General features: G+C 42.6%; 1 protein-coding gene and 1 long non-coding RNA gene across 2 annotated transcripts in view; both read left to right on the top strand.

The window, feature by feature from the left end:
• Positions 1 to 15,597, top strand: part of ARSJ (arylsulfatase family member J) — a 32,512-nt gene extending 16,915 nt beyond the window's left edge. Inside the window, exon 2 of the mRNA XM_051804909.1 lies at positions 13,002 to 15,597. Within this exon, the coding sequence (XP_051660869.1) occupies positions 13,002 to 14,403 (1,402 nt within the window). The 3' untranslated portion in view covers positions 14,404 to 15,597. The remainder of the gene's footprint in view (positions 1 to 13,001) is intronic.
• A 2,947-nt stretch (positions 15,598 to 18,544) lies between these two features.
• Positions 18,545 to 21,376, top strand: LOC127478784 (uncharacterized). Its single transcript, XR_007907341.1, has 3 exons — positions 18,545 to 18,665; positions 19,555 to 19,728; positions 20,842 to 21,376. It is a non-coding gene; the product is annotated as an uncharacterized LOC127478784 (long non-coding RNA).
• Positions 21,377 to 23,844: the final 2,468 nt, after the last annotated feature.

The following is a 23,844-nucleotide window of genomic DNA, read 5'->3' as shown; positions in this document are numbered from 1 at the left end:
CACAGCCCTAGTTTTACTTTCCTGTGAAAATCAGGGATTTTGATTAATCCTCACTGAAAGAAGAGTTACTCTTATTCCTTTTTTTTAATTTTGTTTAGGTGTGGCTAACAAAAAGTATATAAAGAATGAATTCAAAGCTGTTTGAACTTTATGCTTTTAATATATCAGGATACAAATGTCTCCAGGCAGCCTCGATATTAAGTAGAAATTTATTGACTTGTAGCACTGGCAACAAACAGAATCACTGTTGTGGGTTTTTGTTGGGGTTTGTCTGGCAGGCCAGGAGGATGCATTTCTCACAGCACAGGAGATACAGTTTCAGAGACACAAATGGGAATCAGTCAACGGGTCAGAGAAACGCAGTTCAAAGGCCCATAGCTCATAAAATATTTATGTGCTGTTATAAAAATAAAGTGGAAAGGGAGCTTATGTAACATACCAAAAAAAAAAAAAAATGAAGAGCCAGCAGAAAACTTCCTCTCGCATCCCACAACTAAACCAAACTTCTATATTTGCAGAGAAAGTGTGTCCAGCCGTGGCTTTTCCACAGCTCTCCCGGGGCGTCTGCCATTGCCACATCCAGCAGTTCCGTTCTTTGCCATTCCATTGTTCCTACCCGGATGCATCACGTCCCAGCTATGCTCGCTGAGACCAAGTGCAGAAAACTAGTCTGCCACAAGATTTTTATTTCCTTCTTGGCTGTAATAATGCAATCTGCAAGGGGAAAAAGGGAGAGGAGGGAAGCAACATCAGCAAACTTACTGGATGGTTTAAGTTGGAATGACGTTCCAAACAAAACCACTACCACCCCAAAAGCAGAAAAAAATCGGAACTTGCAAGCATTGGAAATCTGGGAGGAAATTATGTTGTCCTTTATGGTGTCCTTTACGCTCTTGTCATGTCTAGATTGGATGGGTTTCAAATTTATTTGGATTTTTAGATAAGTATCTATTTGTTTTAAAATATCCACTGCTGGCTCTGTGTCTAAAATATTATGTACTGAAACTTCTACAGGAAAACGTACAAAAAATAATGAGAGGCTTCTTTTAAGGCTTTGGGTGATGTTAATAACTGGATCAAGCCCTAATGAGATCATGAAGTTCCCCTCTGATTCTAACGTGGGTTTTGTGGATTTTTCATCTTTCCCTTCCTATATCTCCTTTATTCTGAATACAGGGCAACAGTTGCCATTCTTACCAGGAGGGATGGCTGCAGTTTCTCTAGGTGACCATCAGTACTGCTTCTCTCTTGGTTAAATACATTACATGAGAAAGATGGGAGAAACTTCATTTTCCCAAATCAGAGCCAAAATGCATTTTTAGCCCAAGACTCTTGGCTCCCAAGGAATGCGAGCTGAGGCTTTATGGATCTTTCTCTGCTCTCCCATTCTGTTGCTGACTCCCTGGTCAGCTCCCCTGTGTTTGGGTTTTGAACACGCGTACATAAGCCTGGCTTTGAGAAGCACATGCTTGACTTTAACACAAATAAAAGCAAAGAAGTTGGCCCTGCAGTTTATCGAGCACTGCTCGTGAAAAGCTGGCCATGCAATGGACTGTTGAGGAATTTTACAGCCATGCAGCCAGATTACCAGAATTCCAAGTATATTAGGTGCTGAGTATTGAACAGGCCAACTGGGACAGTTAGTGGAGAACTGGTTCAGTTGCAGGGGCGCATTCGCAGAACGAGTTGAAAATGTGTTTTATAGTGTGCACCCACTCCTGTGAGAAACCTGTGGGGAAGTGATGCCAGGTAAGGCCAGTGTTCTGACAGTGTTTGTAAAGTTGGCCATGACTTAAAACTGCACACAGGGACGTTGATTTATCAGACTGAAAGGGAAGAGCTGTGCAAACGAGTTATACAGTGCTGTTGCTAATAGGAAACTAGAGAGGAGGGGTTTGTTACTGAGTTAGCTGACAGGCTCCCCGGTGGGTTCACAGCTTCCTCTGGGCTCCTTCCCTCCTGTGTGACCCGTTAGGGCTACGCCGAGGAGCCAGATTTGTGCAGGGAGCGGCGAAGTCTCGTGCAGACGGAGCCGAGCAGATGTGGTGTTGATATTCAGCGGTTCCATCCCGTGTTCCCGTCCCCCCAAACACAGGCAGCTCTGTGGTGTTGTCACCACTCGTCAGCTCCGGGCTGTGGTGCAGTCACAGCCCAGGCACTGCTTCACAACATCAGCAAACTGCTGTGCTGCTGATTTTCTCCTCCTTTAACCCTCCCGGCTCCTAAAGAGGGAAGAAATATTTATTCTTCTCGTTCATGGCAGATGTGAAGCATGCCCGATTCTTATCTCTTCTCCTTCCCTCTTTTCCCTTTACAATCCCCGCAATTCCCAAACTTCCCTTCCCACACACAGATGACACTGAAAATAACAAGACTCTAAACGATGATGCTTCTTTGTTTGGCATCACAGCATTTTCCTCATTTTGATGTTATTGCCACAATTATTAACCACTGAAATGCATAATTTCACAATCCTGCCAGGACATAAGTGGTTTGGGAGCCAGAAAGTACTTGCCACTGATTGAGTAACATTTCACAGAGATAATTGCCCTTCAGAAGAATAGGTGGGTTATGATCTCGCTGTTGTCTTTTCCAAATAATGCTTGACTCCCACCAGAAACCCTGAGGGTGGAGAGCAAATGTGTAAGAGCTGCTCTTCTGTGATGATGATAATTTTGGTTTGGCACCTGTGAGAAAACAGAGTATGCCCTTTTCATCTTGAAGCATCAGGGTTGGGTTTTTTTTTTTCAGAGGAAGTTTCATATTGCAGTTTGGGATTCAGTGGCCTTTTGTTAGTTTCTGTGACTTGTATTGATTTCATGGAAATTTAGGGACATGTTTTTGGGAATCCTTATTTGTGTCTTTAGCTGAAAAAAATATAGACTGGCTTCTAAAATTCTTGTGGAAATGCACTTAAGCATCAGTTCAAGAACAGGCAGTTGTTTAAATCCATCCCATTCCAGAAAGCTCTTCTGTCTCCAACCAATTTAAGCAGGTGTGGAAGGTCTGTCCATACAAAGGGATGTTCTCAGGGAATCTTGTTTCATCTATTTAATGAAACAAACACTTTGCTAAATGCTAAATATGTTTCCCTTTCTCCTGAACAACTAATGTTTCTTAAAGAATCACTACTTCTACCTTTTATTTTTAATTTTTAATGAGTGATCTGCATTTTTAAGGGGGTATCTGTCCTTAAATCACTTATCACAGGGTACTTGATACTAATATCGCTCTAGTAAATAAATGTTTTCAGACAGGGAGGAGAAAGCCCCACAGAGGGCAGGGCAGGCATTTAATGCTGATGGCATTTGTATGTAGGTCCCATAAATGTACTAGGAATTAATTGTTGGATATATTGGATGCACACTGCCAAAACTTTGCGTGCGTCCCGTTTACACCTCACTTACTCTTACCCAGCTCGCTCCATTACGTGAGTCATTTCCGTGGTATTTTGCCTGGGATCAAAATCACCTGCTAACATCTTAAATAAGGCACAGCTTCATTAATATATTAACATTTTATAGCGAATATTTTACGTGTGCTTTGTCAGCTTTTAGACATAATTGCTAGACGTGTGAGAGATGTGGTTTCTAGATTTTTGTTGGACCAACAAGGATAATGCACCCGTTTCCATTCCCCTCCTTTGTTATGCTCCATTTTATTTCCAGGGATATTGCACTGTGGCCTCAGTCCCTGTTAGGCTTTTGGGCACTCCTGCAGTGCAAACAGTAGAGCAAGATGTGAGTGAGGAGCAATATAAATGAGAAATTACTGGTCGTTAGGAGGGATTAGGGAGTGCAGCAGCAACATCCAAGAGAGCACTACTTGTTTTGCTAAGCCGGATTTAGGAGGGAAATAAAGAAGCATTTCTCCAAATCACTTTATTATTCATCACAGGGTGGCCTGGGAACAGCTGTGCTCTTGACCTCTGTCCTGTGGTAGCTCCAGTTGGTGCCTTCTGTGGGGTAGGAGGCTGAGGGCAAGGGAGAAGTGTAGCAGGATGGTGCCCGTGCCACGGCGTCCCACAACCACCAAATGTGACACGGAGGCTTTTCCAGTTTCATCACGCTCCTCCTCCACAGAGCAGCCTTACATTTCTCCCAGCCTTTGCCTAGTTTGAGCAGGGTGCAAAGATAGCAGCTCAAACCCATTTGGTGCAGGGGCAGAAACCTCCCCAGGAGGTCCCACAGAGCTTCGTGAAGCGCCGTTAGCGACATGACAAGAGGGAGAGGCCTCAAGTTGCACCAGGGGAGGTTTAGGTTGGATATTAGGGGAAATTTCTTCACCAAAAGGGCTGTCAAGCTCTGGAACACCTGAAGCTCAAGTCACCACCCCTGAGGGATCTAAAAGACTTGTAGATGTGACACTCATGTGGAATTGGCATCATTAGGTCAATGGCAGGACCCGATCTTAAAGGTCTTTTCCAGCCATGGGTTGCAGAGAGCTGAAGGTGTTTTGTTCCTTTTGAGTTCCAACATATGGAGCTTTTGAGAAAGAAACAAACTGACAACCTCAGCATTTAAGAATACGCAGGGAACGGGTTTTATTTGTCTTCATACTTTTATTGCTTTACAGAAAATCCCTGAAGCAAGAGGAACATCATGCTTTGAATACAGACATTTTACTTTCCTTTTTAATGCCTTACTATACAGGATGTGATATCTCTGATGTGATAGTTAAAAATTGTCACAGAACTGACTGACAGCCCTGAAACACTGCTCCCCACTCCTTCTCCCTGTGCTACAACAGCACACCTACATCCACTCACATAGTAGCAGTGAAAGCAGTTCATTGCCATGTGGGATCTCCCCTGTGAATAAACAAAGATGTTCCATTTCCCCATGTTGTCAATCAGGAACCTGTCGTCTGGGGCCTGAGTTAATACAATACTTCATTACCTTAATCTGTTATTTCTTTGGGAGCTGCACACAGTGCTTTTGTCTGATCAAAAATGGACTTGCTTGTTCTGGTCAGTTCTGAAAGAGGGATTTGGATGCAATATTTCTCAGGTGAATTGGGAAGTAGAAAAGAAAATCCAGTAGCCAGCAATATGTGACAGCATTAGCACCTAACTGCTGGTAATCATTGTAAATAAGTAGGTGCCTGTAAGCACTGTGTTTGAACAAATCCAGTTACAAACTGGTTTTAACGTCAAGGTGAGGCTCCTTTGCATCCTGCCCACGTTTTTTATCAGGACTAAAAAGCCCACTTTGAGCTGTGTTGTGCAGCAGACATAGTGCCATCCCTGCTCGAAGGGGTGAGCACACGACAGGCTAAGAAACTAATATCAAAGGGTCAGAGGGACCAAAGAATTAGAAGTCAGTTGGGATGCTCAGGCCAAAAACTCTGCTGAACGGGGGAGACGGTGTCTCTTGGCTCCCAGCCCTCCCTCGCTTTCCAGTCAAGGTTATTCCTGTTGCTGATGATTCAGTGCCACTGCTGGTGCCAGTAAATGTCAGCCCAGAAAACCAGAGATGTTGTTGAAAAGTCAAAATGCATTTGTTTCATCAGTCTGGATAAAGCTGTCCTTCATGTTATCTGGGCTGCAGATTTTCTTGGCAAAGCTCTGTCCCAGTGCTCCAGTGGGTATCCTGCTCTCTTGGATTGCTGTGTGATACACAGGGGTTGAAGGAAGAGATAATCATTTCCTGTTGATGCACATGTACATGTTTTACAATAATGCTATATGATAAGCTGCAATAAGTAGAACAAATGGAATAGCAAAGCTGAGATGAACAGAAATAATAATCCAAGCGTATTTCTTAATTAATCAGCATTCCCAATGAACCTCCACGCTAGAAAAGGAGTTTCATGCATTAATTCATAGAATTAATTAATAGAATTGATTTTGACACTGAGCAAAAATTTATCCAGAAGAGTATTCAATTGAAACTGATGGAATTATCCTTTTATTTAAATAGCTACATATTGATTAAGGGGACCAGAATCTGTTCTGTAATAGATTCTGGGAGACAGCTGAGCTGGAGACATCTCACAGAGCAGGATAATAGGAATATTATAAATGCTAAAGAGGGATTGTGGCTGTTGCCACTTGATTATCATACTCTTGCAATAATAACGTATCTCTAATTTTAAATTGGTGCCTTTAAGGCTAATCTAAGATTTCAAAAGAGACTTAATGGCCTATGATACACTTCAGCTCAATAAAGCCATGGAACCACGACGTTCTCCAATGTCACCCTCAGAAATGGTGAGTTTATGCAGTTGTTCAATGGTTAATAAGAAGTTACAGCTGCCACAAAGTTTGGATGCTGGGTGAAGGTGTCTAAAACACCTGAGGTGTCTCTGAAGCACCGCATAATCCTCTCTTTCTCAATGTCATAATGTTCTTTAATTATAAAGCAATTAACTCTCTCAAATGATGGCATATAAACCCACAATGTGGTAGTTGTTAACCTGTCTTTTACATCTTACCATTTTGTCCTCAGTCATCCTTGTTGTCAATTCAAGGTCATTTTGCAGCGTTTAGGTTGATACAGGCTCTCCAAGTGCTGGATGTATGAATAATACATAAGGGCAGCACTAATTCAGAAATGGTACTAAATGGCCAAAGTGAGTACTTTAATTAAAGGATAAGATAAGACAATAACTGTTTGGCTGCTACCTCAAGGACTATGTCATTTTTATGAGAGATGTCTTCCTATGAAAGGCAGTCCTATAATGGATATCTTTCATGTCCCTTGGGTGCAGTCGCTGAATAAATTCTTCGTAGAGAAAGGAGAAATAATTTTCCTAAAAACTGTCACAGAATTAGGAGTTTCAGCTGAAAAATATTCCACACATGTGCATGACAGGGTTTGGGGTTTTTTTGGTCATGTAAAAATGCCTGTATCATTACCAGTTAATGTATTCTTTTAGACAGAATGAGGCAGGTTGAGGTTTGCCCTGCCTGCCCTTTACAAACCAGGCTGCGCCGTACCCCTGTCCCAGCAACTTTTCCTCAACTTCAGGGACAGTGCATTTCTTTCCCTTGTAACGTGGTGATTAGGTGTGATATCCCACGGGATCTGTCATTGCAGAGAGCCCAGAATTTGGTGGCGAGGTCTGGATTTGCGGTTGGCACGTGAAGTGTTTCATCACATTGTTTCCTTTGCGTGTCCCTCACGTGTAGACACGAAACCACAATCCTGATTATGCAGTCACACATTTACCCCCCTGTTTCTGAATGAGTAACACCCAGTGATAAAGCTGGAAGCTGTGCTCTGTTGCCACAGCTGCAGAGAACTGGGAGCAGAGAAAACAATAGCTGCACATCCACATGTGCCTTCCAGCTGCTGCCGGCTCCCACATTCTCCTTATCCTTTGAGTCCTCCCATTCCAGCAGATAAATTGCCTCGGTGACAGGAAAGGTTGGTAGCGTATAAGCTACCAGTTTAATAATGTTTTGTAGAAAATCAGAGTTAGCGTATCAAAATACTAATTGCAACTTAATTAGAGGGGTTATTCAAAGTTGAAACTTCCGCTTGAGTTTTGTTGTATGATTTTTCTCTTTCCTGGCACTAAACACCCCTTGGAACCAGGGAGAGAAACCTCGGGGACACACAGATGAAGTTTCTGTTCTTCTTCCCTCCCAGCTTGGTCCCATGGTCACATATTTTTCCTTTAGATTTCACAACTCTGGACACAACAGTTTCTTTCCCGCTATTCACCAAGCTCTGCCTCGCTCCTGGGGTACCACTGGTGTCCACAGGAGCTGGGAAGGCAAAAGAGAGGAGGGCTGGTGTATATCCTTGAGATGCAAAACTGGTTGGAATATAGAGCCAGGAAGAACAACATTTTCTCTCTCAGTTTACCAGTTTCCAGATGATAAAAATCCCTTTGGCAGAATAAGCGATATCGGGGTGTAAGGACCTTATTTGAATGACCAAATGTCAGGGCTGGTGAGAGATCAGAATTTCCAAATGATTTTGAGGTTGAGTTAATGCATTGAAATCCAAGTGGCATCTGGTTAAACAAGGATACCTCAGCTCCTCCAGGTCCTTGGGAAAAGGTCGTTGGAGCAAAACTGGTGACGTTATTAGTCCACAAGTAAATTGCTACTTTATTTTTCTTGTCCTGAATTTGATGGAAGAGCCTTAACTGATTTAAAAATACCAAAAAAACCCACCACCACTACCCAAACCCCTGAAGGTAGGGCAAGCTGCAGAACGTTCCAAATGACATGTTTGCAATAGCACTGCCAGAGTGATAAAACAGTGAATAACCTGAGTTAGAGTTTTTCTGTAAATACTCGGTTTAGAAGTGGATATTTTTCCACTCTGATTTATAAGCCCATAAAAATTCAAGGAATACAGCTGAGGATGAAATGAATGTGTGTGTATGTCTGAGTGAACACCTCGGGTTTGATTTATGTGAGACGACACAGGGAAAGTCTGTGAAGGTTTGGAGTTTACATTTATTCTTTAATATTGCATTTGCTTCTCTGATCCATCTACTCCCATAACCTGCCTTCTCCCCAAAATCTTAGCGTTACAAGCCAGGGGATAAATATAGTTAAATGATAGATTAAATATAGAAAATTATATTTCTCTGGCATACATTTAACATTGAGCAGCTTTGTTCTAGTTTTAGTTTTAAAATCCTTAGCATATTCCGTGTAAAACATTTAGTTTTTATGGCAGATATTTCTAATGCAGAATCATTTTCCTGTGATCCTGCCATGTCGATCCATGTCCAACATGTCCATGATCAGGAGGTTTGCATCCCTCTGCCCTGCTCTTCACCAGCCTGGTTCGAAGGCTGAAAGCAGAAGAGCTCCTCAACAGCTTCTGCTTCCCTCACAAACACCTTGCAGAGCTCAAAACAGAGCTTTGAGGTGGACAAGAGTGAGCCCCTTTTTTATTTAAAATATTCTTTTCTGAATCCTGGGCTAGAGTTTATTATTTTAAACACTGAGATTTTTTTTAACATATCCTGAGCTATGCAAGCATAAGAAAAATACGTTTTCCATATGCCCTAGCTAGAGCAGTGCTAGCAAAAGCTATTGAAATTAGAAACTTCCAACTGAGCTTCTTTGTTAGTCTTCAGTGAGCCTTAGAAGAATCTCAGTTTGAAGACAATTAATGCAGTATTTGAACATTGTGAAAGCTTGAAATCAGTAGTGTTGTACAGGCACATTACACAATTAGAAACATCCCAGCTTCTTCCTCAGTGCAGAACCCACCCTGAAGTTAAGGGGGAAAACACTCACTAGAAAACTCCTGTTGGAAAGGGGTATTGTGAGCTCACACTCAGGATGGAGGATTTATTTGCTTATTTATTTATTTTAAGAAACCTCTGAAACATTCCTCTTGGCATCCAAGAGGCAGAGGACCTATGAAGTCATCAGGATGCTCCCTCTTGGGAGGCTGTTGCTTTAAAGTTTCCACTGCAAACAAATAAACAGGGCAGTGTGTCCATCAGCAGCTGCCCTGGCAGGGGTTTTACTGCAAACATCTGAGCAACCACACCAGCAAAATGAAAATAGGAGTGGAAACTGCACTGAGACACAGCGAGGAGAAATTAATTTTCAACGTGCATCGTATCAGCTGAACAATTTGCACAGGTTTTACTTCATTCCTCGTTCAGCAGATTTCAGATTTCAAGGTGTCTAATGGAGACTTGGAGGGGGGGGGGGAAGGAGAGCATGGCACATGCATATAAAGTATTCCCAAGTCTTGAACCCCTGCTCTTTATAGAGACTATTAACACTTTATTAGCTGTATGCAAATAGTGTCCACAAAGGTTGAAGCCTAAAAACCGATGAAATTAGATTCTGTGGCCCGTCAGCATTTACTTATATTTGACTGGTTGCTAGTGTTGGAATTGTAATAATGAATTCCAGGCTATTCATAGCCCTAGCTTGCTTTTTGTGTTTGGCATTAAATTCAACCGATTTATTTTAAAGAATTAGCTAAACTTGTGGTAGAAAGTGATGAAATCTAGAGGATGTATCTCACAGACATTTTATGGCAGTTGTGAGGTTGTGACTTTATCTTCCAGGGAACTTCCCCAAAATCAGCATCTGCCTCTTATTCCCTTTATGTTTCGCCTTGTTCAGTTTTATTCCCTCTTGCAGAGTCTAAATACAGTTTCAAAATAGTTGTGTTGAGACACTTTTCCTGTTGCTATTAATGCCATTTGCTTCCATATCATCACTGTCTTTTGCTCAGATTACTTTGCTTTCCCATGAGTGCTCTGCAAGTCCTTTGAAAATGAAATACTTTCACTGAAAAAGTAATATTGGCACATAATGGATCAGTTAGGAAGGCATGTGGCACAGAAAGTGAACAAATCTTAGCCATGTTTGTAGTAGTGAAAAACATTCTGATAATCAGGTTGATATTTCTTTGAAGCGTTTCTACGCTTGAAATATTTTGACTTCAAATTGATTGTTTTGCAGCTCCCTTTTTGCATGTGTGAGTATAAAAAATTGCATATCTATTTGTCTGTGTGCCTATAGGTACATTCAGAAGCATAGCTGTGCCAAAAATAGCACACAGACACACACACATATGGGAAACACACTGAAGTCTCATGCAGGAAGGCAGCAGCAGAGAATATATGTGCATATATATTTATATTTGTATGTTACGTGTGCATTGTTGCCAGCAGATTGAGGAACTGAGGGCACCACTAAAACAAGATGCAGTGCTGAATGCCTGTGTGACTGAGGCTAACTCTTGATAGTTTTTGCTTCAGTATTTCCCAGATTAACAGGGTAGGAATTTCATGCTTGGATCTCTAATTGAAAAGCCCTCGCTGGGGAATCCGTGTGGTGGTTTAGGAATTCTTTATGGGAATTAACTTTGTGTGACTATCATGCTTTCTGTGTAGGCGTTGTCAGGAGACAAATTGGTTTGCAATGTGTCACAAATGCTGTTGCCTGTTCCCCCCAGGCTCAGCTTCTGTGTAGAGGAGAAGTGTCACTACAACATCCCCTTAGAGAAAATCCTGACTTCCAGCAAAATTAGCTTATCAGGGGAGAAACTGCTCAACTGGAATTAGGGGCTGATCTCGAGATCGGGGAGGATGTCAGTGTTAAGAAAACAGAAGGTCCTTACTAAAAGAGCGGGGTGGGGGCAAGGACTTTTCCAGCTGGATCAAAAAATGGGAATTTACTGAAAGGATTTAACAAGGCGGACGAAAGAGAAGGGGAAGGAAATGAAATGCCTTGTGGACAAAGTTCCCTGAGGACTCTCAAACATGGAATGAACTGAACTGCGTGGTTTCCTGATGGTAGTTTACCTGTTTTTAAGAGAAGAATATTACAGCTGAATCATGGGACGTGGGTATTTGTGTATGTGTGATATTTCTTTTAAAAAAGCAAAGTGTAGGTGCCAGAAACCCCTAATGTTGAGAGTGTGCTTTAACTCCACTGCAGTATCTCCTGTGTCGGCACCAGCTGTGAGTTTGGGGACAATTGGGTGGCTGGGCTCCAGGTCCCCAAACTGGTCCCAGAGACAATGCTCTGAAAAGGGGCCAGAGAGGCAAAGCAAAGCAGCAGCTCTGCAGCACGTTTAGTCCAGTGCAACACCCAAAGCTTCTGCAACGAATTAGTTAGGCCAGAGCTTCTGGTTCCACGGAAATTAGTTCAAGAATTAAGTGGGAGTTACACAATTCCTACAGATTGCCAGCCACTAAAGACAGCTATGGCGCCTTCTAAGATCTTGGCCAGGAAGCCATCATATAAAAGCAGGATTTAAGTTATTTATGGACAGGCAGAGCCTAATGTTTTTAATTTTCTAGATAGCTCAGGAGGCCAATCAGATTGGCAACTCCAGCAGAACGTGTCAGGAAGTCCCAACTCCTGCTACCAGAAATGAATTAAAAGTGGTTTTGGGGAAGATTTGCAGTATTGGGGGACCTGGTTGTTCTATTTGTGCCTGAGAATTTAATCTATTTTCACACTCCAGGAGAAGTTGCCTTTGGTTTATAATCTGCTGTTACATTCTATTTTTTAGTGTTGAACTGATAGAAACCTATTTGTCCTTGATTTTTTGATACTTACTGCTGCCCGTGCTGGGTTTATTTTCTAATCATATGGAGGCCATATGTATTCTTTACACATAGGCTGTGCTGCACTGCAGAATTTATTATCCCATCCTTTAAATATACTGCTCTTACATGCTCAAAATCCAGCATTTTTATATGCTGTAGATGCGTTTACCGCTGGCGAGTTACGAGGCATTGTAAAAACTGTATTTATCCACATAATTTTCTATAATCATTGCTAAATGGAGACATGTGAAAGCTTTCTGTGGAGGAAAAACAGAGTACCTGTAAATACCCGTGCTCCTGTATTTGTAGGTATTTTGACTATCTCAGTTCACGGAAGGAAATGTTTCACCCAGCAGTGAGGCAAGGACAGAAGATGACTGCTGAAGAAAAGATGCAGTGCTTGAATTGTCACTTCCTTTTGAGTGATCACTCAGAAGCCTCTTTCCTTGAGTTTTGACCAGGGCGTTACTCAGGAAATAAATGCTAAGTCATAGCCCATGTGCGTAGTGCATGATGGATGAGCAGAGGTCGGGCCCTTGGGCTCAGTACTGCACGTGCTGTGAGAGCTGGTCCTGAGTTGGTGCTGTAGTGCTTGGTCTGCTTCCCAGGGCTGGGATCGACATAAGGGATGCCGTGGAGGTCTGGGAGTTTGACTGGTGGCTTTAAGACAGTTGTGCCCAAATAATAGTTCAGAGGCAGCATGTCGCCTCTGAGGTCTTTTGACATTGTCCACAGCTACCAGGAAATAAAGGCATTAAAAATGAGGCTGGCAGGGAGAGTCACATTTCTCATTTGGTGGTGTTGCCCACTGGCCAAAGGAGGTGGGGTGAAGCAAACCATATGCCATTGTCCCATTTCAGCAGATTTGACAGTATGACTGAGCTGGTTTTTGATGTACACGCTCTGAAATATTCCCAGAGAAGGTTGCTGCACATGGGTGTCCACACACCTGAGCATTTCCTCCACCGCCCCACCTGATGCCTGTCTCTTCCTGCCTCCAGGTACCAGATCCACACGGGCCTCCAGCACTCCATCATCCGGCCGACCCAGCCCAACTGCTTACCTCTGGATAACGTCACGCTACCTCAGAAGCTGAAGGAGGTTGGGTACTCAACGCACATGGTGGGCAAGTGGCACCTGGGCTTTTACCGCCGGGAGTGCATGCCCACGCAGAGGGGCTTCGACTCCTTCTTCGGCTCCCTCCTGGGCAGCGGCGACTATTACACGCACTTCAAATGCGACAGCCCGGGCATCTGCGGCTACGACCTCTACGAGAACGACAACGCCGCGTGGGACCACGACACCGGCATCTACTCGACGCAGATGTACACGCAGAAAGTGCAGCAGATCTTGGCCTCTCACAACCCCGGGAAGCCCATCTTCCTCTACATCGCTTACCAGGCTGTCCATTCGCCCCTTCAGGCGCCGGGCAGGTATTTTGAACATTACCGGTCGATAAATAACATCAACAGGCGGAGGTACGCGGCGATGCTGGCCTGTCTGGATGAAGCCATCAACAACGTGACCCTTGCTCTAAAGAAGTATGGGTACTATGAGAATAGCATTATCATATATTCCTCGGATAATGGTGGGCAGCCTATGGCCGGAGGAAGCAACTGGCCTCTCCGAGGCAGCAAAGGGACCTATTGGGAAGGAGGTATCCGCGCCGTTGGGTTTGTCCATAGCCCCCTTCTGAAAAACAAAGGGTCTGTGTGTAAGGAGCTGGTGCACATCACGGACTGGTTCCCCACCTTGATCACGCTGGCGGAAGGGCAGATCGATGAGGACATCCAGCTGGACGGGTATGACATCTGGGAAACCATCAGCGAAGGCAGGCGCTCTCCGCGGGTGGACATCCTGCACAACATCGACCCCATTTACACTAAAGCCAAAAACGGCTCCTGGGCCGCTGGCTACGGGATCTGGAACACCGCCATCCAATCCGCCATCAGAGTGAACCACTGGAAACTACTGACGGGAAACCCGGGATACAGCGACTGGGTGCCTCCGCAGGCCTTCAGCAACGCGGGCCCCAACCGCTGGCACAACGAGCGCGTCTCCTGGTCCGCTGGCAAAACCGTGTGGCTCTTCAACATCACCGCCGACCCCTACGAGCGGGTGGACCTCTCTGCCAGGTACCCAGACGTGGTGAAGCAGCTCTTGCGGAGGCTCTCGCAGTTCAATAAGACCGCGGTTCCCGTCCGCTACCCACCGAAGGACCCCCGGAGTAACCCCAAGCTGAACGGAGGAGTCTGGGGGCCGTGGTTTAAGGAGGACGAAAAGAAAAAGAAGTCGGATAAAAGCAAAGGTGCGAATAAGCAGAAGAAGAACAAGAACAAGAAGAAAGCAAACAGGAAAAAGGGGCAGTCATTCCCTTGCCGGTCACGTCTTGCTGGTGGGTAGACTCTGAGCACCCTCTTTGGCTGAGTCTGAGTCGGCTTGGACCAACAGACTTGAACTTCTGACGGAATAGACTAGAAATGCTAGTTCTGCACTATGGATGAGAGTTGTCGTCTTTGAATTTTTTATTCTGATTTCACCAGCACAAGGTATCTCAGCACTCTGAGTGTCCACATGACAGACTTCGTCCTCCACAGGATGAATGGTCCTCACCCACCACCACCACATTCCAGAAAACAACAGTGATAACACCTCATTTCAGGAAACTCAGCTTTGATGGACTAAATGGTGCTTCCTTGCCTTAACTAGTAGGAATCTTTGGAGAGGATGGAGATGTTAATGGCAGGTGTCCTCAAAATGAGAGGTGATTCAGAAAGAGAAAGGAAAAACAAAACCTGAGAACCTCTGTGGGTCAGTAAGTGTTAGTCAGCAACCTATGACGTTTTTTGATACAACACAGCAAAAATATGAAGCCATCACCATCAGGGTAACTTCTTAGAGGTGCTGGGAAGGGGGGCATGATAGGAGGAAAGCTACTTTGAATTAGATTTTGTCTGTCTTAAATAAATCTGAAACATTTTTAACATTTCCTAGATGTGCTAAGCTCCCCCCATTTGCAGTAAAACACATGACCAGCTAGCACACACCACATATAATTTATTATAGGCATAGACAAAAACACATTGCCAAAGTGAATGTAACTATTTAAACACTTTAACATAACTATACAACAATATGTAAGAGACATAATTTATTTTACAGCACAATCCTTATTTCTCTCCCGTTAAGACTTCCTGGCTGATGCAAAGCACCCCTTTGGGTGCCAGGGTGCTGCGGGGGGTTTTTAACTCTGCTTTTTTACTTTGATTTCCACCCTATCATTCAGAGTTTTATTTAACAGATCCATATCCTCAGAGTACTGTAAACCAAGGAAATACTGTATACACTGCTAGGATGAGGAAGGAGAACAATTCAGGTGCGTCATTGCATTGTGTATTTGCCTCCAGTGGTTTTTGAATGTAACAAAGGGTTTATTTAATTTAGGAGTCATGTGAATGCTGTTCAGTTGCTGTACAGAAGCTAGGCCATCTTGCTGTTCGGGGGGAAAGTTCTACTTTAAACCTTTTATTTATGTACCTATTAAAATAGTTTATTTTTATGGCATTCATAAAAGTAGTCTGCCTCTTTTTTACATCCAAGATGGCAATTCTGGCCTAATTTATTTTAAACAAATTCAAGTGAGATTTTTTTTATTACCATTATTTTTGGTGCAGGAATGTTTTATGACATTTTGCTTCTGAAACAGAATTTCTTCCTTCAGTATGTTTATCATTTGAGACATGCTTCAGACTTTGCCCTTTTCCAAGGTGTCTGCATGGATGATGGATGCACGGACTGGCTGCACATTCTTGGTGATCTGGGGTAATTGATACAATACATACACACATATGAGTTTCAAGATGAATTATGTTAAGTAAAATTGATGGTTCATTTGTTACATAGCTATAACATATTTTGGTAGAATTTCAAATAAGCTGCTTTTCAACGATGCCTCACTTGACTCAGAAATCACATTTATGTTGATGGATTGCTGTTGAAACATTCCTAAAATCAGTGCATGCAGAAATCTGAATGATGTCCAACGCTCCAACACCTCCTGACCTTTTTAAAAGGGAACTAACTGCAGGTATGTTCTGCCAAACCCCAGCAAATTGCATATTTTCAGCTATAAAGCAGCATAAAACTGTCATTAACAAAAACACAGAAACAAGTCAGTCAGATTTTGGAGTTACTTCTGTATTGAATATACCGGGGAGAACACAGAAATTAACTTCTTGAATAGTTACATATAAATAATGATTATAAAGGGATGATGTCTATCTGCCTAAGTGTTTAATATTGTCACTTATTTTTCATACTGTGTGGCCCTTCAGAAGACAAATTAATTTCTTAGAAATCTGTCTAACTTTACTTCAGATCCAGACTATTCAATGAGTATTCAGGAACTCAGATGTTCTCTAATTTCTCACTTTTTTTTCTTTTTTAATATGCCAGTGATGTCCTTAAAAGAAATGAGAATATTATACTGGAAAACGTGATGTATAAAATTCATGCCCGTGAGAAAATGCACTTCGTTTTCCAAGGTCATTTTAAAAAGACCAGAATTAGGTGTGTAAACTAAGCTATATATAGAGGTGGACTAAGATATTTTAATTTACTTTGGCATAATAGCAACAAGGCAGCGTGATAAAGCGTTACCCTCATAGAATCAATTATTGCCCTTTCCCATGAAAGTTTTATGGTGGCTTTGGCTTTTATTGGACCAAAGCAACCAGAGAGCATTATTCTCTGACAGTATTTTATTCTATAATTATTTATATCTGTTCTCAGGCAAAATGGGAGTCCTTGAAAGTAAGCGGTGCAAGGCAGAACAGTGGATCAGTTCTCTGTATGTTTAATAAATGTGCCACAAGAGTAAGTGTTTGTAGAGTACATAAGAGGAGTACATTCCCCTTGAATTTGATACTTTGATGCAGTATAGGGCAAAAGCTGGGTTTAGAGGGGGTTAGAAAATACCCACGATTTGGAAGTTTTCCTGAATATTTTGCTGAAAAGCTCCTGATGTAAAAAATGCTGTGTCTGCTCTTGTTTTTTTCACTGCAGCAATACAGAGGTCTCCAGTTTTTGGTGATGCTGTGTAGCTCTCGAGCCTGGTTTTTTGTTTGACAGAGCTGTAAGTAGCTCCTACGCTCTCATGGCAGGATTCCACGGGTTATTTATGTCTGCAGATGTGTTACGTGCCCAACCTGAGGGAAGGTTCGATAGGTAAACACTGAAAAAGAGAGCTCAAAAAAGACTGGAGGCGGGAGCAAAGCGAGGAGGGCTTACTGATGATTTTTAAGTTGTGTCAAGCCTTCTCCACATGCCCTCTGGGCATGGTCAGATACTAACTCTGATCCTGTCTTAGTAACAGCTACACCTTTGGGAGGACCAGCCTGAGCAGGAAGACAATATTTCTTCCTTGTTTTTTCCTAGTTTTATTTTAAAGCTCTTCTGAATTAATTTTCTAATGGTAAGATAATTTTGTCATCACCAGCTACTTTTAAAATTTTGTTATCGACAACTTAATTATTATTGTTACTATTATTGTTATTATTATTATTATTATTGTCATGTGGTTGTTATTATTTAGTTTGACATAAAGTTGGAGGCAAAGCAGTCTCCTGACTAAAGACCAGCAGAATGCAGTGCCAGGAGTGGTGAGTAAATCAGAACTGGCGGATTTTATGTGGACCATGCTGTGAGATATGGGGGAATGTCCATGTAGTTGTGAAGCTCAGTCGTGGAATACGAGTTACCCTAACTGATGGAATTATTAGTCTGAGACATCCCAAAGGTTCCTCTACTTGCTGGGGACATGAGGCTTTTTGAAAAGAGAGCTAGGCCATTAAATCCAGCAACTTTCTGTTTCCTGCTGGAAGTAACGGGCACTGATTGGATTTCAAACCAATGGCAGGGGACTCACATTTCTATCCATGCAGGATTCTACATAATGGATTATCCATGATACTGTCTAGACAACATTGAAACTTGGGGGGTTTTGTGATCACACTGCACAGAATAAGCTGCTTTTTCATTCTCTCTGTTTCACGTGCTCCACGCTCAGCAACAACCACTGACACTCTTACCCAGCCCCCTGTGCTGCGGTGCCCCAGGGGGTTTAGGGGAAGGTTGGTTGATTCACACTGGGTGGGAGAAACCACAAAATTCTCAGGGGGTTCAACACCAAACTTTTACTTGCAAACTTCAGAACGTTACGGTAGAATAAGGTACTCGGCAAATTTTAAAACAACGTCCAGACAAAGTATTCACAAACTTCACAACTTTACACTTCACAAACTTTAACTTAGCAAACTTTAATTTATCTGGATTCAACAAGGCACACACTAAGGCATTGACTGGAATTTTTACTCTGGCTTACAATATATTTATATATCTGCCATTTTGGGGCAGGCCGTGGATCAAGCTGCCATTTAGGGTCATTCGTGGGATCACTCCGCCATTTGTTGACAGATCATGGGCTGAGTCCACCATTTTGTGACAGCCCATGGGTTCGTCCGCCATTTTGTGAGAGGCCGTGGGGGCAGTCTGCCATTTTGCAGCAGGCCATGGGCTCACTCTGCCATTTTAGGGCAGACCTCGGGTCACTCTGCCATTTTGTGACAGGCCATGGGCTCACTCCGCCATTTTGTGACAGGCCACAGGTCAGTCCGCCATTTTGGGGCAGGCCGTGGGGGCAGTCCACCATTTTGTGACAGGCCATGGGCTCACTCTGCCATTTTGGGGCAGGCCATGGGTCGGTCTACCATTTTGCGGCAGGACATGGGCTCACTCTGCCATTTTGGAGCAGGCCATGGGGGAGGCTGCCATTTTGTGACAGGCTATGGGCTCACTCTGCCATTTTGTGACAGGCTATGGGCTCACTCTGCCATTTTGTGACAGGCTATGGGCTCAGTCCGCCATTTTGGGGCAGGCCATGGGCTCAGTCTGCCATTTGGGGGCAGGCCATGGGCTCAGTCCGCCATTTTGGGGCAGGCTATGGGCTCACTCTGCCATTTTGTGACAGGCCATGGGGTCCCTCTGCCATTTTGGGGCAGGCCATAGGGTTGGCCGCTGCTGTTCCAGCGTGGACCAGAGCCTGACTAAAGCTCAAGGGGATGGGGGTGGAGCAGTGGCAGTCCCATCTATGCAGATCTCTCCCTGTTCCCCCTCACACTTCCCACCTGGTTGTTTCGAGCCACTCAACCATTCCTCTGGTCTCCTACATGCATTTACCTCTTATAAAGAACAGCATTCACGGAATAAACTAGGAAAGGACTTACTGGTGACATTTCTTTTAATTGAAGGAGCTTCAGATTTGGGTGATGACAAAGAATGAGGGTGGTTTCCACAATGCAATTAGACAAAAGAAATATGTCTGAATTCTCCTTAAACTATGGGGAGATACTGAATTCCTCACAGTGGAATTCTTTGGTGCAAATGGGGATGCTGGATCTACCAGCTTCTGCTCCAAAGGTGGTTCAGGAAATCTCTGAAGAAAGAAAGGAAGAAAACAGCTTTTAGTATGTTTTAAAGGATTTTTTTTTTTTTCAGATAAGGAGATGTATGAGCAAAGGACTGTACCTTCACCAACTATTAATGTACATTATACAGAAGTCCTGAAAAAAATACTTGTTGATTTTCAGTACCATTCCCAGACTAACAACAGGTTCCTTTTGCCATCTGGCTTTAAACCCAGTGAATATTCATCAGTCATGTTCAAGTAAAGTGAGTAAAATCTAGTTTGCTTCATACCACAGACACTATAAAATACATTCTCAGTGTTAGGTCCACTTGTCCAAAAAATGTTAGCTCAGAGAAAGACACTGGAACATGCAATGTGCCTGTTGACTACTCACTTAATTAATTGCACTCTCAGGGCAGCAGTAACTGTTCTGTGGCTGCTCTCAGTCTTTTATTTTCTCCTTTCCTAGAACAGGCAAAGAATGTGTATTCCCAAGGGGAAAAAAGAGCATGAGATTTAATTTAGCAGTTATATTACACAAGCTGCACTTCAGCACCCCATTCCTGTTCAGAGGAGTACTCGGTAATACACTTGATTTCCTTTCTGTGGAACATAAGTCAAGGTCTTGATGAAGTGGAGGATTTGTGTCAAAGGCAGGCCAGTGTGAAAATACAAAAATGTTCTCTTTCCCTGAGTTATGCTTGTTTTTACCACTGCCAAGCAAGTTGATAACAATAAATATAAATATAGATAACAGCAGGAAAGATATAATTAAGTGCCTGAATTTGAATTAATGTTGCAATCAAGGTATAATCCATGATACGGTTAAAAGTTATTTCATAAATTCCGTTTGTTTCAGCTATAATCAGGGCAGTGTTGCTGAAGTTTAACTTGTGACTGAAGTAACAGAATTGATTAATGGCTGTTATTATGAATTTCCATAGCAAGGGGAGAGCAGGGTCCTGAAATGTCATACCAACATTGCCTGAAAGATACATTTTTTTAATTCCTTATAAACATCTGAGTCTCAGTAAAAGTCAAGTATTTAATCACCTGAAATTAGTGCGGGCTGTGATGTCTGTTGTTGTTCTCTAGATTTGCTTAAAAAGATCACTTTTCAGCATTATGTGGCAAGGGCATGTTTATTCCTCCTTTAAATGTGGTTTTGCTTCCACTTGTTAAGCCTACGCAGCTCAGAACTGCAGCAGGAGGAAGAGGGACTTGATGAGTGGGAATGGGTCTTTATTATTGGTATACAGAGGGCATTTTGGAAAAGGATCAGAGAATCCAGCACATGGGGAGAGGTTTGCCAAAGTCTAATGCATTAGACTAGTTAATTCCTTTCAGAAAACCAAGATGTATTAGTATTTTTTAAGATGGCTGGAGAAGGAGAGGAAATGTGGCCCTGTGAGAAGATAAAGAGTACCAAGCTGTGACTGCCGACATACTTTGAATGAAGAAATTGCAAGTTGCTTAAAAGGAACATTTTGGGAAAGTGAACTCTATGTCATTATAGAAGTATTTCATCTATCATCATCTGATTTTCTTCTTACAAAACCCAACCTTCAAAGCTCTGAATATTGGCAAAACTTGAAGGTCAAGGGTGTAACTAGTAATTTCTTACCTCTGGGCAACACTTTTAAAAGTCTTTCTCTGTGACAGCCTACCTTATTGATAGTAATTGGTACCAGTTTTATTCGGGTTTTCTTTAGCAGATTCCATTACATTTTGTCACTCAGGATGGAGGGAATACAGTTAGTGCTGATAAAGAGCATATCGGAGCTTTTGGGTCAGTGCAGTTTATCTTTAGCAAATCATTTGGGCTCTCAAGCGATCCCTAAGCAATCTCCTAGCCAGAGCCTTTTCTAGTACACTTAAATAATTGATCTTCTATTACTATGTGGCTATGGAGTGGAGGATTTGAAAGAAATCCACAAAGAAGGATTTGCAAAAGTACAGAGAGAGCACAGAGCCCTGGCCTTCCGCCCTGATGACTTCAGCAACTCACAACCTTTTGTCTTTAGACGTGATTTCTTTGAGATTTTTACTGCCACTAGATATTTTTTTTTCCTTTTCTCTTTGCAAGTAAAAAGGCTACATGATTAATTCTGCTTTCAACATCGGATGTGAAAGCCTGCTTAGGAACCCCCTGCGTGGAATGGCAGCAGAGAAGAACAAGAAGTGCCTGGTTTGTGTCAGGAGGAACAGGCTGTGCTGTTTGCAGTGCTCTCCTCAGCCTCCCACAGCCACAGAGTCCTTAACAGCAGTCATTAAACTTCCTAACGTGTGAGTATGCCAAGAGCTAATGAGCGGGCTGAGATGAAGTGGTGCCCTTTGTGGTTCCTGTCCTTCTCTCCCATCGCTCTCTGACTCCCACGCACTGACTGAACTGCTGGGATGCTTGTACTGAAATCAGTGGAAGATTCTCAGCAGGCTGAGATCTTACTGACATCTTTTTCCTTCCTTGTACTGGGAGATAGTCCTTGAAGTCCAGCTAAAATCTTTTTCCTCTTAGTCATGGTCGTTCCTCAGAGCCACACAGGTAACATTTCCTACAGCATAATCCTAAATTCAGCTGAATTCATAAGCAGATAATAACAGTTTACATTGCCCTGTTCACGCAGTAACCTTGTGACATACACAGTGTCTTGCTAAAGACACAGGATTCAGGTTGCCATTTCCTATCTTTGTCTTTAATTCCCACTTCATTACTCAGACCCAGTAAATTCTATTTAACTAGAAGGTGACTGTTTCTTGAACTAACACGAAGAAAAACATCCAGTTGTGATTTACATCAGAAAAATGTTAGGAATCTATTACTTCCCATTGAAAAACTCTTGCAGTTGTTAATATCTGAGTTAATACTGAGTTAATATGCCTTCTTTCTAATTAGATTTTTTTGTCTGACTACAGATTCCAGCCTTATGTTATTTTTATCCCCAAGACAAAGAGTCCTTTGGCACCTGGTGTTTTCCTCTTATGATACATCTGTATCATAAAAAAACATTGCAGTTTTTTTAGAGGCTGAACATATTGGCTCCATGGAGTCTAATCATTGTATGGCACTTTCTCCTGTTCCCAAATACAAGTTGAGGCTTTTTTGCACACCTTCTCCAGATTTTCGGTAGACTGTGAAAAATGCGGACATGAAAAGTGAATAAAATATTCCAATATTAGTGTCACTCAAACCATATAGAGGAATATTCCCTTCTGAGGAGAAAGGAGTGCTCCTCAGACTCTGCCCTGCGGGCTGCACTGAGCCTAGAGCATCCCCTGCTGCTCCGGGCTTGGGATGGCACTCCCAGGCAGGGAACTGCCTGTGCAGTTTGTGTTTATTTTTGTTGGTCCATGTCAGGCAATATTTTTACTCCTTAGGTGTTGTTTATTCTTATAAAAAAAACCTGAAAAACCCCAAGTTTGAAACTGTCCCAGAAAAAGTTTTTGATGTTTTCTCACAACATTTCTATTCTTTTTCTCATCTCCTACAGTCATTTTCTACAAGTCCCAGTGCTAAACATGAGATGAAAATCTAGACAAGAGAAAAGGATACAGAATAAACTCTCTTACTATATTTTATATCCCCAAATATACTAATACCAACCATGCCTATAATGTCCAATTCAAGGAAAACACGGATGTCCTTCTCTATGGAGTAAATTTTCAAGTCACTTTTTCTTATTTCCCAATCCCAGAGAGTAGGCTCTGTTTAATTCCCACTTATTTAAATCAGAGATATTGCATTTATTCAGATATAGCCCTCAGGGTCTCTTGCATAACTGAAGTGCTTTAGTGGTTGCATTTCCCAACAGAACATGTTGAAGATCTTGTAGGTGAGTAATCAGTGCCATAAAATAGCTGCTCCATTTCCATGGCTGTGGACAAATCCTCATTCTGAGTGCAATGTGCTGGTCTGTCACTGGTGAATGAGGAAATTCACTCCATCTGTCTTCTGATTCCAGAATTATTCAGTCTGTAATTACCTACTGATATGATTTCCCCAAAGATCATTTATTTCATGCTTTTTTTTTTTTTTTCCACCAGGTACCTTCAGAAAATATGAACAGAAGCAGAGTTGCTCTGCAAGGGAGTCAGTACTGCTGGAAGCATTAACAGCTTTAATGAGGAAAGCAGGGCAGGTCTGAGGGTTTGTAGTTGCTGCTCTGCACAGGTCCAGGTGAGATGTACGCTGGCTTAAATGGGCATTTGGAGAATTACTGAGGTAGGTGTGACAGCAGTGAACCAAAATTGTTCATTATGGGGAGGGTAGGTGAAAGGAAAACCAGTTTAGATGTGATGTTACCAACACTTTTCCTTTATTCCCAGAAAAAAAGGCCTGTCAGTGACTCTCTTCCGCATTGTCCCCTGAGATAGAAGACTTC

This window comes from Manacus candei, unplaced genomic scaffold (genome assembly GCF_025592945.1).
Source record: "Manacus candei isolate 608988 ecotype Guabito, Panama unplaced genomic scaffold, ASM2559294v1 h1tg000062l, whole genome shotgun sequence".
Lineage (NCBI taxonomy): Eukaryota > Metazoa > Chordata > Aves > Passeriformes > Pipridae > Manacus > Manacus candei.
This window is presented reverse-complemented; position numbering and strand designations above follow the sequence as displayed.